Below are 18,042 nucleotides of genomic sequence, written 5' to 3'. Positions count from 1 at the left end.
CCCCTGTGACCCCGCGGCCCCTGCCACGGGGAGAGGCAGCCCCCCGTGCCCCGCCGGGCAAACCGACGCCGGAACCGCCGCCCTGGGATGTCCAAGCACCTGCCCACGGGGCCAGGGCTCTCGGGCCTCACGGCCGCCTCTCTCTCGTCCCCCCCCTTCGATGTCCCCAAGCTCCTGAGGGAGGAAGAGAAGGAGAAGTACGCAGACATGGCTGCGGCCCCTGCCACGGGGAGAGGCAGCCCCCCGTGCCCCGCCGGGCAAACCGACGCCGGAACCGCCGCCCTGGGATGTCCAAGCACCTGCCCACGGGGCCAGGGCTCTCGGGCCTCACGGCCGCCTCTCTCTCGTCCCCCCCCTTCGATGTCCCCAAGCTCCTGAGGGAGGAAGAGAAGGAGAAGTACGCAGACATGGCTCGAGAGTGGAGGGCCGCCCAAGGGAAGGACGCGGGGCCTTTGGAGAAGCAGGTAAAGGCCGCCCGGCGCTCGGGCTCGTTTGGCAAATGCTGGGCCCGGGGATGGGGACGCCGAGCGCGGACGGCCGGCGCTTCGGGTTGGTACAGAGGCGGGGTTCGTGTTTCTCCCGGGGTCAGCCCGCAGGCCCCGTAACTGGGGCACATGGCGCTGTCCTGTGGCTGCGAAGCCCAGGAAAACCCCACTGGAAGCCTGCAGCCACGGGAGTGGTGGCGTTTAGGGTTTGTAGTAGCTAGAAGACCTCCGAGGATGTCTTTCAACTTTTTTTTTTGTTTTTAATGATAAAAGAACCTTTTTCAGATGTTTAAAAGTAGTGTGGACCAGTCTCTCTCTTTAAGTGACACCCAGAACCATGCCAGCTGCTGTGTTTAAATTGTGACGTAACAGGACTTGCAGATGTTGGTGAATATTTGTGCGCTTCATAGGCAAGAGTTGAATAAAATGTATTAGGGTAAATTTTTGTGTAGTAGAAGGTTAAAAATGCGAAATAAAGTTTTCTTGTTGATTTGTATCAAGGAAATGCAGGGTAATCGTGGCGTTTTTTCGCTCTCGCTGTTTTTCATTCTTACAGAGTGAAATTTCATTCTTATCTTAAACTGTCAAGTTTGGATTGAAATTCAAGAGAGCTTTGCTTGTTTTAAGTTTGAGAGATTTTTGTTTCGAGGGTTTCCGTTTGAGTAGAAGCTCTAATCAGTTGAATTTGTACTTCATTATACTTGTAAGCCTTGATTTTTTTTTTCCCCTTTTACTTACTGCAATTTCTTAAGACATTTCCCTTCAAAATGTAAGCCATGTTGTTTATATACCTCATTGAGACTTGGGATTAAGGTGATCTGGTTTTTACTTTAAGTAAAAAATATCAGAGTACTTTGGTAAATGATGTTCCTTTGGACTGGCACATAATATGTGATTCAGGATTACTTTAGATTATCAGTAGTGGGCAAATGGCTTTCAGCAGTAGTTGAATTGGTTGTTTACCGCTCACCTTTTGATTCAGAATATTGATAGATTTTTGCCGTTGTCTGTTTTTTGGTGTTGGTGTCATTGACAGATTTCTGTGTATTTACTCGTTGGGTTCATTGGCCTGGAGAGGTTACTGAAGCAATCTCGGGGCTGTTTTGCAGCTATTTTGCTAAATTTAAGAGTTTAAGTATGTGGTCAATTATTCTCTTCCTCTTCAGAAACCTGTTTCCACCCCACTGAGGAAGCCACACATGCTGGTACCAAAGCAGAATGTTTCACCCCCGGATATGACAAGCTTGTCTCTGAAAAATGATCAAGGTAGAGTAATCCTAAAAGGTTTTGCTTAGGTAAATTTGGGTCCCCCAGACACTACGATACATTGGTCAGTAAACATGTGTTGCTAATTTTGATCCTACATTGCAAAGTAATTGACTACAGGTGTTCAAGTATGATGGCGCTAAGTTGTAGGAGATCAGGGAATTTGCATCTGTTGAATTAGCACTGGAGAGTATTTTTACAAAAATCTGGTCCTTTGGTTTCTACCACTTTTCACATGTTATTAAACATATCGATTTAAGTGTTTGTAGCTAGACATTTAAATACGTTTAAGTTATAAAGGTAAAGATGAATTATTGAAGTAGTTTCTTAAAAGAACATCGCTAATATGAGCCTTTGCTATTCCATTCTGGCTGATTTTGTTAATTGTGTTCTGAAAACCTTTAACAGTTTTAAATGTGACTGATCCTGGTAAATAAGACCCTCCTCACACCCTCACATCCCTTTCTTCCTTTAGAGACTCTGTAGGTGGTCTTGTGTATATCGTTAAAAAGTAAAAGGCAAACTAAATTGTCTGTAGCTTATATCACAGAGTTTTTCCACACTGATTCTACTTGCCTATATTTCTCAAATGCTCATATCTGTTGAATGTGGGTCACAATTTTCCTTAAGTCATTCCAGGGATTCAGGACTTGTATATAGCTAAATTTTATAGAGTGGGCTGCCAGTTTGAATAATTTTGTTGCTTCATGCAAAGAGTACTTAACTACTTTAATCCTTGATAAGTGTAATTGTAAAAAGTTTGATTAGTTTATCCATTACGGCTGATTAGTTTTCTCTTTTCCAGCTCACGAATATAGGAACACGTGGCAAATGGTTCTAAAACTTTTGCTTTTGTAGAAAGGGTCAGTTTAAGATGCTCATCTGTTCATGTTGTCTTATGATTTTTTTCCCAGCTCTCCTTGGAGGCATTTTTTATTTTTTGAACATTTTTAGCCATGGCGAGCTGCCTCCTCATTGTGAACAGCGCTTCCTCCCTTGCGAAATAGGCTGTGTTAAATATTCTCTCCAAGAAGGTATTATGGCAGATTTCCACAGTTTTATAAATCCTGGTAAGTAGCTGGATAAAGTGTTTACTAGATCTTAAAAAGTATGTTTTTTATCTCAGCCGTATTTGATAACAGTAGTCGTTTTCTTAAAAGCTGATGCACAGCTGAGTTCTTAAAATGTAACAAGACTTCATAATAATTGGTTGAAAAACTGTTAAGAATCAGATGTTGACACAGGGTTTTTGGGTTAGACTTTCAACCTCAAGCAAGCATTAGAGTTGGGTGGCTAGACTGCCTGGAAACTTGCAGGCTGCTATTTGCTTGCCTGCGGCTTTACATGCTGGAATTTTCTAGAAGCTTTTTATGCCTTGGCCCTTCAAGAATTTCTTCACCTCAGCAGTCACTGTTTTTTAACCCGCTGCTGCTTTGAAACCTTGAGCAAAGTACTTAACCTTCCTGAACCTATTAGCTCATCTGTAGAGTGGGCTCATACCTGTTGGAGAGGTGTGGACGCGGCCTCGTCCTCAGTAGGCTCCCGGATGTTCTTGGTTATCTGTTTCCTGTGGAAAGCGATTGGTTACAAAGACGTGGGATTCCATTCAGTTCCCAAGAAGGTAGACAGTAGTTAAGGGAACACTGCACCTTTAAAGGTCAGCAGGAGATACATGTCGGGAGAAGAGTAAGGAGAAGAGGTTGGGGAAAGAAGAACATCTTTAGTTTTGTCCGTTGCTTTAAAACTCATTAAGACAGCACTTTTCCTTGTTTTTAGATGGCAGGACAGCTAATCATCCACTCACACTTATAGCAGTTGCTGCTTAGAACAAGGCAAATGCCTGTTTTTTCATATGGTCGTAAATCATTAGAAAGATAGAATTTGGAGACTTTTTCCTCTGAGAAATGCATACACCATGTACCTTGCTCTGTCAAAAGCTCCGCGAACTCATGAAGCCATCATGACCCCACCTAAGAGTCCTTTAGCCAGGTTTCCTTTACCCAGTATTTCTTTCCTTGTCAGTAATAACGTGCTTTTTAAAGAAGCTTAGACAACATACCAGATTCCTTTTGACAGTCATTATACCTTTGGTTAAAAAAACGCTGAGGGTTTAATATTCTGTGTTTTCACGTAGCAATAGCAGTTACCTACCTATGTTAGGACTCAGTCGTCCTGTGGAATGTTAATATGGGATAACCAGAGATCTTCCATATTTCTGCTTCTCTCAACAAAATATTTTGCGTTATAGGTGAAATTCCACGAGGATTTCGGTTTCATTGTCAGGCTGCAAGTAAGTATAAAGGAGTGGAGTAGATTATAGATATTGAATGTGTGCGTTCCTCATTAAGACGTACTGCTTTAAACAAACGCATAAAGCATAAGTTGGAGGGAGAATAACCTTAATTGTTGGAGAATTTTGATAGATGTGGTAGACGGCGCATATGCCCCTTAAAAACTTTAAGGTTATATAGACTTACAGGATAATGTCCCTTCTCCTTTATGGGGATTATGGTTTTATTTTCCGTATGTATCCTTTGGCCTCAAGATCAGCTGCTTTTACTGGCCAGGTACTTAAGTCTTTTAAGAGGTATCAGATTATCTAGATTTAGGGCCATTTATAGGAATATGCATTCAAAATTAAGAAAAAAATGATGCTTCAAAAAAGACAGAATGATAGCGTTAAACAAAGGAGCTCTGAATTTTTTAGATACAGAGATCAGGTTTTCATTTTAAATATTTTGCAACCACAGGATACTACTGTGTGTACATAAGTTCTTGAACTGAACTTTTCTAGAAACTAGCTTTGACTAAAATGAAAATTATCATAATAGGTTTATTTTAAAATTTACATAAAAATATTGTTTGAAAAATATTTCTTAGACTGTAGAATGTTTGAAATTAGAAATACATTTTTCAAATCTGCCTATTTTGTAATACTTATAATGCTGTTCTTTATAAGTAAATTTTTTTCGTAATACTTATAATGCTGTTCTTTGTAAGTAAATATTTTAGATTCATTTTTGGTTATATCCTTTGAGTTTTTCTATAAACAGTATGATGTGGACACCCCAAAAAACAAGCAGATCAGTAGAACAGGTTAGATACCAAAAAGACTCATGTATTATGATGATACAGGTGGTACTACATATGGAGAATAAATTAATTATTTAATAAGCGAAGCTGAGGCAACTGATTATCCACAGGGCAAAATTGGGGTGGGGGCGGGGAGCTAAACTGAATCTCTGCCTCACACAATATACGAGTCAGTTCCAGGTGGGGTAAAGACTTGGATATAAAAAATAACACTGAAGACTAGAAGAAATGAAGACTATCTTCATGATCTTTGTGCATTCATGTCGAAGGCAGAGTTATTTTGTTCTTGAGGTTATTTTGTTGTCCTAAGGAATGTGTTTTCAGTCTTTAGATCTATATCTGGTTCTTTTTTGTGGTTCTGCTGAAAGTATCAGTATTTTTTATTTCCCTGAACATAACAAGCCTTGTTATTTTGAAGTCTCATGTCTGGTAACTGATACAAGGATTTTCTTCTTGGGTCTATTTTTATAGTCTGTAGGTTATCTTGATGTCTAGTTAAATTATCAGATCTCTTCATGTGTCTATTTATATGAGTGCAGAGCAGCTCATATAAACACTTGTATATCTCTCCAAAGAAGACGTTGCTCTTGGCAGAAAGCTGGAGTCGCTAGCCATCTCAGATGGCCTTAATCCAGTTTATCTGTTTCTAGTTGATCTTTACCGAAAATGGGAGGAAAGTGGACAGATTACCATCAAAAGATCATCAGTAAAATTTATAATTGACTGCGCAGCATAAACAGTGGAAGCCAGAAGACAATTGAATATTTTTCATTACAAACTTTTTATACATACAGTATTCCTGGAATAATATTTTCAGTTCATACTAGCTCTGAGTCTTTTGAAGCCTGCTCTGTTTCTTAGCCTCTCCATCTCCTCCTCTAGAATTGGGAGATGCCCAAGTTATCAGTGAACCCAGCGTCAGATTCAGATTTCAGCGTCAGATTTCTTCCTTTTCAAGATTTTGGACCCATATTTTCTCACTGCATTTTTATCTCTTCAGAGCTTTCAAGCAGGTGTTTATTTGTTCAGCTTTTCCCTAGTCTGTCATCAGAAGCTGAGCTCTTCCTGTATCCTTTATATAGTTTCCAATTTTATGCGGAAATTTATAACTTGATTTCTTTAAATATAAGCATGATTGTTTAAAATCTGTGTCCAATAACTTTAGCATCTGGAGTATTTTTGGATCTCTTTCTACCAGCTTTGTTTTGGGTCTCATTCTTTTTTCTTTATGTACCTGATTATTCATAGAGTGTTTGGGAAAAAATGTTTTCAAAATAATTTGCAGCGTATAACAATGATCCTTTCCTCCACAGAGGATTTCTGTTTGCTTTTTCTAGACACCTGGGGCCTAGCACAACAGGTCTCAAAAGCTGTCAGAAGCACACTTCTCAGCCAGCCAGCTTCCTCCCCTAACCTGGCACCAGACTCCAGGCGGGAAGACTGCCCCCAAAGCTAGGCTCACCTCTCTGGGCCTCTTTATGCACCTGCATCCCGATCTATTAAGTCCTTGCTACGTGCTCTTGATACCCTCAAGCATTGACAATATTTGTGGGAAGCTTGGTCTGAGTTACTTGGTCCATTTTTTTGCTGGAAGTAGATCTCCTCATCATACAACCTTTTTAAAAGCAGTCATTACGATTGAGTTCTCCAGCCTTATTAGTAAAACATTCACGAAAGGCAGCACGGAGATAGTGTAAACACTATAGGCTCGGTCACTTAACAAACCTGGGTTTGAGTCCTGACTCCACCTTTCACCAACTATTAACTTACGACATTAGGCCCTCATCCGAGGGGGATCCATCCCAAGACCCCCAGTGGAGGCCTGAAAGCACGATAGTACCGAACCCTATGTACACTGTTTTCGTCTGTACATACAGGCCCATGATAAAGTTTAATTTATAAATTAGGTACAGTGAGATGAACAATAAAAAAATAGAACAATTATAATAGTTACGTGACTGTGGTCTCTCAAAATATCATGCTGTACTCAGACCCTTCATGGTTTTTTCTTTCTTTACAATTTCATGGAGAGAAGCGTCCCTATGACAGATCTTACCACAGCGTGCGAATTTCTCTTTCCTTAGGTCAAGGGCTTTTACCTTTTTACTTGAAGCACTTTATGGCTTCTCTTTGGCATATCCAAATTGCCAGCATCACTACTCTTGCATTTAGGGGCCATTATTAAGTAAAACAAGAGTGACTTGAACACAAGTACTGTGATATTGCGACTGTCTGATAACCTAGACTACTAAGTGACAAAGAGGCGGGTAATGTATACAACATGGGCACGTTGGACAAAGGGATTGTCGTGGCCTGGGTGGGATAGAGCAGGACATTGCGAGATTTCATCACACTACTCAGAATGGTGTGCAATTTAAATCTTACGAATTGTTTATTTGGGGAATTTTCCATTTAATGTTTTTGGACCACAGTTGACATGGGTAAGAAACCGTGGAAAGCATACCGCAGATAAGGTAATTAGGGTAGACTACTAACTTCTGTGATTCTCAGTTGTCTCTTCCCTAATATGCGGACGCCACCTGCCTCCTAAGATCATGGGGTAAGATATGTCAAGTAACCACAGCCAGGCTTGGCACAAGTGTGTGTTCACGTGCGAGTTTCCCACCACCCTCTTCCTGTGTTCCTGCCTCTGTACCTGCTCCGTGATGTTGGTCTTAGTCCCGCCTTCTTTTTATTTCCTTCAGGTGATTCTAGTCACAAGATTCCTATTTCGAACTTTGAATCTGGATGTGACCAAGCAACTGTGTTACAAAACCTTTATAGGTTTATTCATCCAAACCCAGGGAACTGGCCACCCATCTACTGCAAGGTGATTTCTGCTAAAGTAGTCGTGTAGATGTCAAAAGAGCCACAAAAGGCACCCAGAGAAAGAACTTTTCCCTGTGTATTAACTGTGTGTATGTATGAAAATGTCTCCATCGTGAATTGTTTTGAACATAATGAGATGTAATGCCTTCTAAATTTCTCTGATAGTGGAAAGATTTCGAAGACGGCAAAAGCCAAACGTATTTCTGCTTTGGTAGATGTCATGTTTTTATTTTCTCCTTCTAAAATATCTTCAATATTTTTTTACCCAGAAGAATACGTGTTCTAGTCTGTATACTTAGCCTAAGCAGGATTATCATTTACTCAAGAATGTTTCTACAGCGGTCCCTTAACTCTCCTTTTTTATAGTCTTCAGAGAGACTTTGTTATTTTGTCTAAATCTTTCTAGGCTAGGAGTTGAAAAATTGGATTTTAACCTCACTTTATTAGCATAACCATGAATAGATTATCTTTTTCTGAACATTGGTTTCTTCATTTGCCTACCTAAGTCTCACTTGGTTTTCATAAAGTATGTAACATCATTTATAAATGTAGCTGGTTATTAATAGCAGTAGTCTTTTCTTAATATATGTTGCTCCTTTATAGTTGTCATTCAGTTGTCACAACTCTTCAGTCTCTCCCTTCACGCCACCCCCATTTCTTACCTGCCTCCCCCCCGAGTTTGAAAAGACAGCATTAATTAAAAGTAACTCAAGGTAAGAGAAAATGCAAGTCAGCTTTTGTCTCTTCCCCAGTCTGACGACAGAGCCAGAGTTAACTGGTGTCTGAAGCACATGGCAAAGGCGTCGGGTGAGTAGAACTCGGTCCCGTTATAATGTCTGCTTTTGTTTACCCTTTGAGGGGCGTAGCCTGCATACCTAAGTTCATACGCGCTGTGTTTTCTGTTCACCAATGACAGAAATCAGGCACGATCTAGAGCTGCTCACTGTCGAAGACCTTGTTGTGGGAATCTACCAGCAAAGATTCCTCAAGGAGCCCTCGAAGACCTGGGTCCGGAGCCTCCTCGACGTGGCCATGTGGGATTATTCTAGCAACACGAGGTATTCAGAGCGGTTTTGTGATGGAGTGATTTCAACTTCTTTTCTGAACTGAAAAAATACGGTAGCGTTAATTTTTGCTTTTCTAGGCAGTATTTTCTTATAGAACCCTGGAATGATTGTATTTCCGTAAATGTAAGAATCCATTGATCGTAAGATACATCATTACTTTACCACTAAAAACAGAAAAAACTACAAATTTAAGTGACACAGTGTTTTATCACTTAAAATTTCTGAGTGATAAATTACTGGGGAAAGAATATTTTACGTTTATTTAAGACATGTTTTATTACATAGAATTCTTATAAGAAATAGGTAAGTGAAAAAAATTAGGAGTACTTTTGGAAATAATTTCAGGCTTAGAGAAAAGTTGCAAGAATAGTAGGAAAAAGTTCTACCTACCAATGTCTCAGATTTCGTCATTGTTAACATTTTAATACTTTTCTTTAATCGCTCTCTCAAGTATATATACCACTTGAGAGTAAGTCGCTGTTAGTGATGGCTTTTTACCCCTAAATATCGATATTTTCCTAAGAACAAGAACATTTTTATATTACCACAGCACGATTATCGAAACGGGATGCTGCTGCTGATACAGTGCTGTCATCTAACCTGAAGGTCATGTTCACATGCTGCTAGTTGTCCCGATAATGTCTCATAGCAAAGGGTGACGTGCCGCATCAGGCGCTCTGCACCTTCGGGCCGCCTCCTCAGCCCCACTTTGGCCTTCGTGGCTTCGCCGTTTATGAAGAACATGGCCAGCCGCTGTGCGGAACCTTCTCAGTTCGAGTGTCTCTGTTTCCTCATGACCAACTTGAGGTCGTGTCTTTTTGGCAGGAGTGACACCGCTGCGATGTCCCCTTGTTGGGTCACACCTGCAGGCATACGCCGGTCTGTCCAGTCGCTGGTAGTCGGGCCTCTTGCTTAAGGCCGCGTCTGCCAGAATTCTCCATTGAAAAGCTAACGGTTTTCACAGCATAGTTAATGTTTTGTGGGGAGATACTTTGAGATTTGGTAATATTCCTTACATTTTAATCTGCTAGTTTTAGATGATTTTTGCCCGAATCTATTATTACCACATTTGTGAAATGGGGATTTTCTAATCTGATGGTTCTTTCTACATTCGTTGGTTGGCATTCTGCTGTAGAAAAGCTTTTCCTTTAGCCCATCTATTTATTTTTTTCACTTGTTTATGTGAGTGAGGCCTCGTGGACTCCTGTCTTATTCGGTGGGCTCTAATCTGCGGCTTCCACCTCACACTCACATTGTTCCGTTTATGGCCGGCAGTCTCTGTCCTTTGGACGCGGCCTTCTCACCTGTCACGTGCCGCTTTGCCCCTGGGCTCCGTGTGTCCCAGGCTCTTTCTGCTGCAGCTCTGCCCTGGCCGCTTCTGCAGGGAGCCCCGGTTCCGTTAGGTGGAGGGGTGCGTGTGTGTAGGAGTCAGGCCCTGGGCGCCGGCGTGCTCATCCCTGCCAGGGCAGCGTGGGTGCCAGTCCCGTCGGTGGGGAGAGCGTGGAGATCGTGGGCGCACAGCCTGCGTGCACGTCCTCGGATAGCAGGTCGGGCTGCCGCCCGCGGATGTGTATGCCAGACCTGCGTGCAGCCCAGCCCCCCGCCTCAGAGGTCTCCCTTTCCACTTCTCCGTTCCGAACCTCCCTTCTCCGAGTGAAAAACTTGGCACTCGGTGTTTTACAGGTTTGCTCGGTCCCAGGATACATTAAAAGTCATTTTGGAATTATTGACACCACTGAAATAGACGTGTTAACTACAGCTCAGAATTCGCTTTCAGTTGTATTTTGGGCTGATAGTAAATAAAATAGCTTGTTCAAAAGGTATTTGGACTGTGTTATTTTTATCTCCTCCTTCAGTGTGGTTAAATTATCATCTGAAATACAGTTATGTCCATTTGCTAGTTTTATCACGTTTTGGTTTTCCCGTCCTCGTTGACTTATCATTTGAAAGCGTAATGCGTGGACACGGTTCAGACAAAAGATGTTCACAGGAATCACTCACTGCAGTGTAGTTCCATAGGAAAGCTCCTTAGATCGCATTGAATGTATCATGACCTTGGAGAGAACTGAAATCTCTTTAATGTTGAATTTCATCCAAAGACAAGAGGTGTCGTTTCATTGTTTTGATCTACTTTTGGGTCTTTCAAGTCTGCTTTGAAATTTTCCTCACACAGATTGTACTTATCCGGACTGGTGAATGTTTGCAGGGCAGTTCCGTGATAACTGTTTCTTCTAGGGAAATTGATTTTCTTAGGCTTTCTTAGCCTAAAATTGGTCTCTGTTAATGGGACCAATTTTGGTCACCTGTACTTCTCTAGGAAATTATATATTTTATATAGGTTTCCAAATTTATTTATTGGAAAGTCTGCAAAATAGTCTCTTATAATTTTAAAAATTTCTTTTAATTGTTCTGTTACCATTTCCTGCATGTTAGTGCTTATTTTTCCTAAATCAGCATAGCTTAGTTCATTGCCTATTTTGTTTGTTTTTTTTTTCAAAACAGGATTTTAATTTATTAGATCTGCTCTTTTTTTATTGTTTTCCTCATTCATTTTGACTGTTATTTTATTTTCTTGGTACTTTGTGGTTCTCTTTCTCATATTTTGGCTCAGAATTTAATTCATCATTTTTTTTATTGATAAGCATTTAGTAGAGGGAATTTTCTTCTAAACATTGCAGTTCCAATGCATCCCGTAGATTGACATACAGTGTTTTGTCACTTAAAAAATATTCTGTAGTTTCAATTCTCTTTAACCCAGGAGTTCACAGAAAGCTTTTAAATGTTCGGACAGAAAGGCCTTTCTGGGTTTGGTCAGTAAACTCTAGGGTTTTTGCACTGTGACTACAGTGCTGCCTTCCTGGGTCTTACGGTGTACAGATGAGGTCACGCAGGCAGAGGACAGAAAGACGAGGACCTGGCACAGGAGCCCTGACCAGCTGGATGCTGCACGGCCAGGCAGAGGCTGACGGCATTCGGTCGCAGCACCTCTCAGCCCGCGGTTGCTGTCACGTTGCACACATCGTCACAGCCGTCATGGCTGGCGAGGGTCGAAGGGTGAGGAAGCTGGCAGCGCGTGCAGCGCGTGCACGGTCTCGCTGGGGCACGGACGCTGTTTGCTTTCGTTCCCGGACTCTCATTCCTTCGGGCTGGGAGGATGGGCTCCCTGGCTTGACCTTTTTTGTGTCGCAGGCTTTCCCTGACTGACCGCCCTTGGTGACGGTCGTTCAGGTTTAGAAATGAGGCCGCAGAGCCCAGTAAGGGCCCCGTATCATTCAGTGGGGATAATCGACTCCTGAGGCTCTGCTGTGGGGACGGCGGACAAGGGAGCTAGACGGGGCCCTGAAGCAGAAGCCTGGGCGTGGGGTGCCGCAGGCTTCACCCCCGGCCCTGGCACCCCCTCGTGCTGCCGCCTCGTGCAAGAGCAGCTCGTGTACATGGGGTTTGCACTGAAGAAGCTCAGCCTTGAGTCTTATCCCCGCCCAGGGACATGCTGTGCAGTGGACAGCACCAGAGTCCCCACAGGCAGGTGGCGTTCTCTCGTGCAGCCTCTCCCGACCTCTGAAGGCTGTGACTACTTCTGTGAAGCGTCACCAGTTACCACTCCAGCTACTTCCTGTGTCCTGCAGATTTGTTAAAGTCTTTCATGGAGGCCTCTTCCTGTGTTCTTTTCATTCTGGACATGTGTTCTTGTTCCTTCTCATCTCGATGGGTTTGGGGAGCAGGAGGAGGTAAGTCACGCATTTCGAACTGGGAGCCCCAGCAATGGTAGATTTAAGGGGTGCAGTTTTGTATTTTGATGCTACTTCAGAATAGTTTTTTTTTTTTTTAATTCAGTTGAGTTTTTGAATCATTTATTGAATCATCTTTTGGAAAAGCAGTGGGAAAAATTGTTAATCTTGTTTTAGATAGTCTTCTACTCAGTTAAATGACTTCCATTAAGTGCAGGTAACTGGCGTTTTTACATGTCGCAGTTTAGCGCGTTGGTAAGGGGGCGAGCTCTGCCCTGCGCAGACACTGCTGTTCTGAGTGTCTCGGACTGTGCGCTCTGGGGACAGACCCGGTGGCAGTGACTCTGGCAGACACGCACGTCGCATCGCCTCTGACTCTCTGCTCACACACTTCCGAGTGTGGCCTCTCCTGCCGCCTCGCCCAAACCATCACCCCCCAGCGTTTCATGCCGTCATGCTGGTCTGTGCCGCCACCTCCTCAGAACGTGTCATCATCTTAACCATTATCCTACGTAGTAGTTTTTGAACTTCCGCACTAGAAAGTCAGTTTCGTGTGGATAAGCATGTGTGTCATTCAGTGCTGGGTCCCTCCTGCCTAGAGCAGTGCTGGTGAAGTTTGCTGGATGAGTCACTAATGTGTCTGGGACACTCATTGTACTTCAAGGTAACACTTACCTGTTACGGTTGTATGTGGTTTGCATAGCACTGTGAATTTGCAGCAAAGGAAGTAACGTAAAAATCCATTTTTTAAAAAATCTTTTTTTGAATGCGTTAAATTAGAAACCTTCATCTTCAAGTAACCGTGTCAGTTTTTCCTGAAAGATGTCGACTGGCTAAGTTAGAAGCGCGGCAAATAGAAACTTTTAAACTGCACTACTTTGGTTAGACCTAGATATTAAAGTCCTTTTTTCATACAGGTGCAAGTGGCATGAAGAAAACGATATTCTCTTCTGCGCTCTGGCCGTTTGCAAGAAGATCGCGTAAGTGAGAGCGCGGAGTCCCCATAAAGCCCCGTTCGCCATCGAGGCCGTCGCCATTTTGCTTGCCGTTGCTTTGGCGATTGGGGTGAATCACTGTTCACCTCTCTTCTCACAATTCCCTTTTAAAACACAGTGGGTTTTTTTCCCCCATGTTACTTCTGTTACTCTTCCCACGTCAGTACCTGTCTGGCATAGTCACCACCTGCGTGATTTGGGCGAACCTTCAGGAAATTTAGTGACGTTTCCCTCCCAGCCTGCCCCGGAGCGTGAAACGCGCTGCTGTCATTAAAGGCGGCGCTTCTTGTGAAGACGCTCAAAGCCCCTAGACCCTTTTCTACCCTGCTTGTCGTGAAAGCACCTGGAGCCTCGGACCTCTGGGTGCCCTGGTGGCCCCTCGGCAGGGCTGGCGATAGTTGGCTCCGAGGGTAGAGAAGCCTCACTCTGGTGCTGCCTTAAACTTTTGAGAATTGTGGTGATCTTTATTCTCATATGTAGTCCCTTACGATGAACTTGAAATTGTATCTGGTAATCAGAGTATTGAGAGTTAAAAAGATATAAGAATACTGGAGTAAAAATAGCAAGAGTGACCAGTTTTATATGTCTTGCTGCCTTTACTGTTTCTTCTCAGCAGCTCTAAATTTCTTTTTCCCGAGTCTTAAGCAGTAGCTCTCACACGCTGTTTACGTGAACGCTTTAGAGGATGAATGCTTTCAGAGTGGACTGGATGGGATTCTGGTAAGGGGCCTCTCTGCCTTCCTTTCGAAGGTATTGCATCAGTAACTCCCTGGCCACTCACTTTGGAATCCAGCTCACAGAGGCCCACGTGCCGCTCCAGGACTACGAAGCCAGCAGCAGTGTGACACCCAAGATGGTCGTGTTGGATGCCGGGCGTTATCAGGTGCGGAGCTAACGTCGGGAGCTCCTGGTCTCTTATGTCCCAGGCAGTGGTCCCGGCCCACGGCAGCCGGGTGCTCTCTCCCCGCTTAAACAGTTTTTCAAAAATCCTTCATGGAACGTCAAACAGTGTTTCATCCAGGTGCATCTTGCGTAAAACCCTTTTCCTTCCTGCTATATTTTCTCACTCTATTTAACAGAGTTTTAAGAAAATTAAAGTTGACAATTAGTCTTTATACAAAAAAATGCACAAACATGTTTTCCAAAACGTAAATATCTGAATGTAGATGATATAACTAAAATGTCTACTCCAAAAATGTGTAAGATACAGTTCGGGGTTTGATTAAAAGCTGTCTAACCTCCCCACTACCCACGCTCCCCGTTGTTGCTCACTCAGGGGCCCCCGCACCGGGCACAGTGGCCAGGAGTGCGCTCAGGCTGGCGTTGTTCATGTGCGCTGCCACATCCTCTGCCGCATCCAGGCCATGTCCCTACCGAGACACCCCCTGCAGCATCCCCATCAGAAGTCGATCAGACACTGGAAAATGGGTGTTTGTATTTTTCAGAGAGTAACTCGAAATTGTAGTAGATGATCCAGTCATTGATGAGAACTGAGCATTTTTGTGGTTTTGTTTTGTTTTGTTTTTTTCCTCATTTTAGAAGCTAAGGTTTGAAAGCCCAGGATTCTCTCATTTCAACTCTTCTAATCAGGAACAAAGATCAAACACACCCACTGGTGAGCATCTTGTGTTTTATAAGAATGCACAGCCGGGTACATGGGGGTCCCAGGGCGTGGCGCTTACACGCCGCTGCACACTAGCTTCAGGGTGTCAGGGTCTCATTGCTTAGGTAGTTTTATTTGCTGATAGCGCCTTAAATGATTTGTATATGTACATTTTTGTATCGCTTTGATACAGTTTAACTGATTTTTCAGACTTGTTTAGGGCGCTTAAAATAAAACCTGTTTTTCTTGTAGCAGCTACAGTTTTATAGCTTTGACGTGCTGATGTCTTTGGGGAGGTGGGAAACTTTAAAAGCTGGTGACACGCCATTTGGGTGGCGCCCATTAGGTTTCAGGGCTGAGAACAGCCGGGCTCCTGCTCGGCCGGGGTCGGAGCGTGACTCGGAGGCGCTGTCCCGTTCTCCCTTTCATCACAGCTTGGTGGCGGCCCGCAGCAGGACGCGAGTCCACCGAGGGGGCTCCTTGTGACAGAACGATCGAGGGGCTACATTTCTGTTCTCGTATTTTCCATCTCTCAGGCGACTACCCGTCCGGGGTGAAGGGCCCCGGCGCCAGCCGCGGCGTTCGGGGAAGAGGCATCACTCGGCTGCTGGAGGGCGTCTCCCGTCCGCCCCGCGGGCCCCACGGCTTCTCCGGCTGCGAGGCCGCGCTCCCGCCGTACACGTCGCAAAAAGATGAGTGCAAATCTTTCTCTTCCTTATCGTGATGATGGTGCTTTTTCCAGTTTCTGGAAAAATAACAGGCCCAACTTCCCTTCTGACTACACTCTCGTTAAACCGATCACATCAATGATAAATGCCACTACTGTAAAAGCTGCTTAATTTGTTCATAGATTAAAAATAATTGTGGTTGGAGAAGATTTTGGCTTTTTTTTTCCTTTTCCTTTTTTTTGCTTATTTCTTGAGGGCTCATTCTACTTCCTGACTGTATAATGAGAATGCCTTTAAAGTTTCGAGTCGTTTAAGAACAAAACTGACATTTTCAGAGTTTGCTTCTGGGAATGTTATATTTTGATGATCTTTTCCTCCATAATAAAGGTGTGGAATATCTGTTATGAAAGGTTTTAAAACAGTGTTAATCTTTTTTTCCCATTATGCCACGTAGAACCTTTCTTTTGAAATCTGTGGGCTATTTTCATTGCAAATATCTAAGAAAATTAGGCTTTAACAAAAATAAAGTTTTGTTACTTCAAGTCTCTGAAATATGCTGACTTTGGCAAAAGGAGTCGTTTGAAGGCTGAGAAGCCAAACTGAGATTATGTAATTTCCCCCAGTCACATGGCTAGATAGTAACCAGATTCCAGGTCCACTTGACCGTGAGGCTCTTCACATACACGTGGCAGATGTCACGTTGAGTCAGGTCCTTCCTTGTCCTGTTTGTGACTGATGTACACTGGCTCATGGTCTCTGCCTGGGCTCTACATAACCCTGGAGGGGGAAGAGGGATATAGTGGCCCTTTTAACTTGGGACTACAGCTAAGACCGCACGTGTCAGTGGCAGAGACGGAATTCTAATTTAGGTCTATTTGACCCCAAATCCTGGTCCCTCTTATTATAGAGATTCACTCAGTGTCCGTCGTGGACTCTGGTTTTTCTTAATGTAACATTCTCTTTTGCTAACTACGGAGAACCTATTTTATGTATCTTGTGGAATCCTCATACCCACTCTGAGGAAGGCGACACCTCCACTTTACACACACACACGGCATGCACGCACGCACGCGACTCATGTCACTCAGCTCCTGACGGGGGGATGGGAACCAGGTCTGTCTGACGCGAGAGGCTCGTTCCTCCTCCACTCTGCTGCCTCCTCATGTTTCCAACATCAGATCTTCGGACAAGAAACAATTCATAGAAGGTAACTATGTATTGCATTTTTAATAGATTTTTTAAAAATCGTATTCAAGTTTTGAAACCCCTTTTATCTCTCTTCAAAATCATCATGACAGTAATCGGGTTGAAGAGAGAAAAATATACCTTTAAATACTTATATTAGCAGGAAAGAGGGTCCAAAAGAAGTAACTAAATAGAAATTTTAAGAAGAACAAAGATTGGAAACTAACATAATGTGTGCTAACTATACCTTAGTATAAAAAATTTAAGTTAGAAAAAGAACAATAAATAAACCATGAAAAGTAGAAGGAAGGAGGAGAAAAGGAGTTAATATCGATGAAATAGAAAAAGAACGAAAGGGTTTTTAACGAAACCCAAGCTGACTCTTCGAAAGACTATAGAATAGATAAAAACTCCGAAGAAATGAAGCAAGTGAAAAAGAAAGAAGGGACAAACCTTACTAGAGATTAAAAGGGGCGTCGATCCAGACCTGCACAGGTGAGAGATGCAGGAATACTGTGACCCTTCACACCAACAAGTTTGAAAACTCAGATGAACTAGAAGCAAATTCCTAGGAAAATAGAATTTACCGGAAGTGCCTGAAGGAGGAATAGAAAGCCCGTGTCTCCTGCAGTAGAGAGATTGAAGCTTTAATTTTCAAATGCCCAGGCCACATGGTTTAACAGGTAAATTCTTCTAAACTTTCAAGGAATATCTCATTCCAATATATAAAAATATAGGCTGTATCCAAACTGCGTTTATTCAAGAGAGCAAAAATGATATAGCATTAGAAAATCTATAAATGTCATTTGTCACATTAATTCAAGGGAGAAAAGCATGTTATCATTAGAACGGATGGGGGAAGAAGCATTTGGCAAAATTCACCACCCATTTGTAATTAAAAAAATAATCCAAGCAAACTAGAAATAGAATTGGAACTTCCTAAGCCTGATGGGAATCATCTACAAAAATTCTACAGCAAATATTATTCTTAATGGGGAAACTTTAAAAGCATTTTCTTTAAAATCAGGAACAAGACAAAAAATGCCCTGTTAACTGCTTTTAGTCAACATTGCACTGGAATTCTTAGCAAGTATAACATAAGAAAGTATAAAACAAGGTTAGG

General features: G+C 42.9%; 1 protein-coding gene across 1 annotated transcript; it reads left to right on the top strand.

Annotated features, from left to right (window-relative positions):
* Positions 1-376: 376 nt before the first annotated feature.
* MAEL (maelstrom spermatogenic transposon silencer) lies at positions 377-15,790 on the top strand. The gene is made up of 11 exons (XM_006907830.1): positions 377-464; positions 1,652-1,751; positions 2,666-2,821; positions 4,000-4,041; positions 7,550-7,674; positions 8,426-8,480; positions 8,590-8,731; positions 13,386-13,448; positions 14,214-14,346; positions 15,003-15,078; positions 15,603-15,790. Exons 1-11 carry the CDS (start codon positions 408-410, stop codon positions 15,788-15,790), a joined length of 1,137 nt encoding a protein of 378 aa, XP_006907892.1. The 5' UTR covers positions 377-407.
* The last annotated feature ends 2,252 nt before the right edge of the window (positions 15,791-18,042 follow it).

Source organism: Pteropus alecto, unplaced genomic scaffold (genome assembly GCF_000325575.1).
Source record: "Pteropus alecto unplaced genomic scaffold, ASM32557v1 scaffold101, whole genome shotgun sequence".
In the NCBI taxonomy this organism is placed as follows: domain Eukaryota; kingdom Metazoa; phylum Chordata; class Mammalia; order Chiroptera; family Pteropodidae; genus Pteropus; species Pteropus alecto.
Note: the sequence above shows the minus strand (reverse complement) of the source record. Positions and strands in the feature narration are given on the sequence as shown.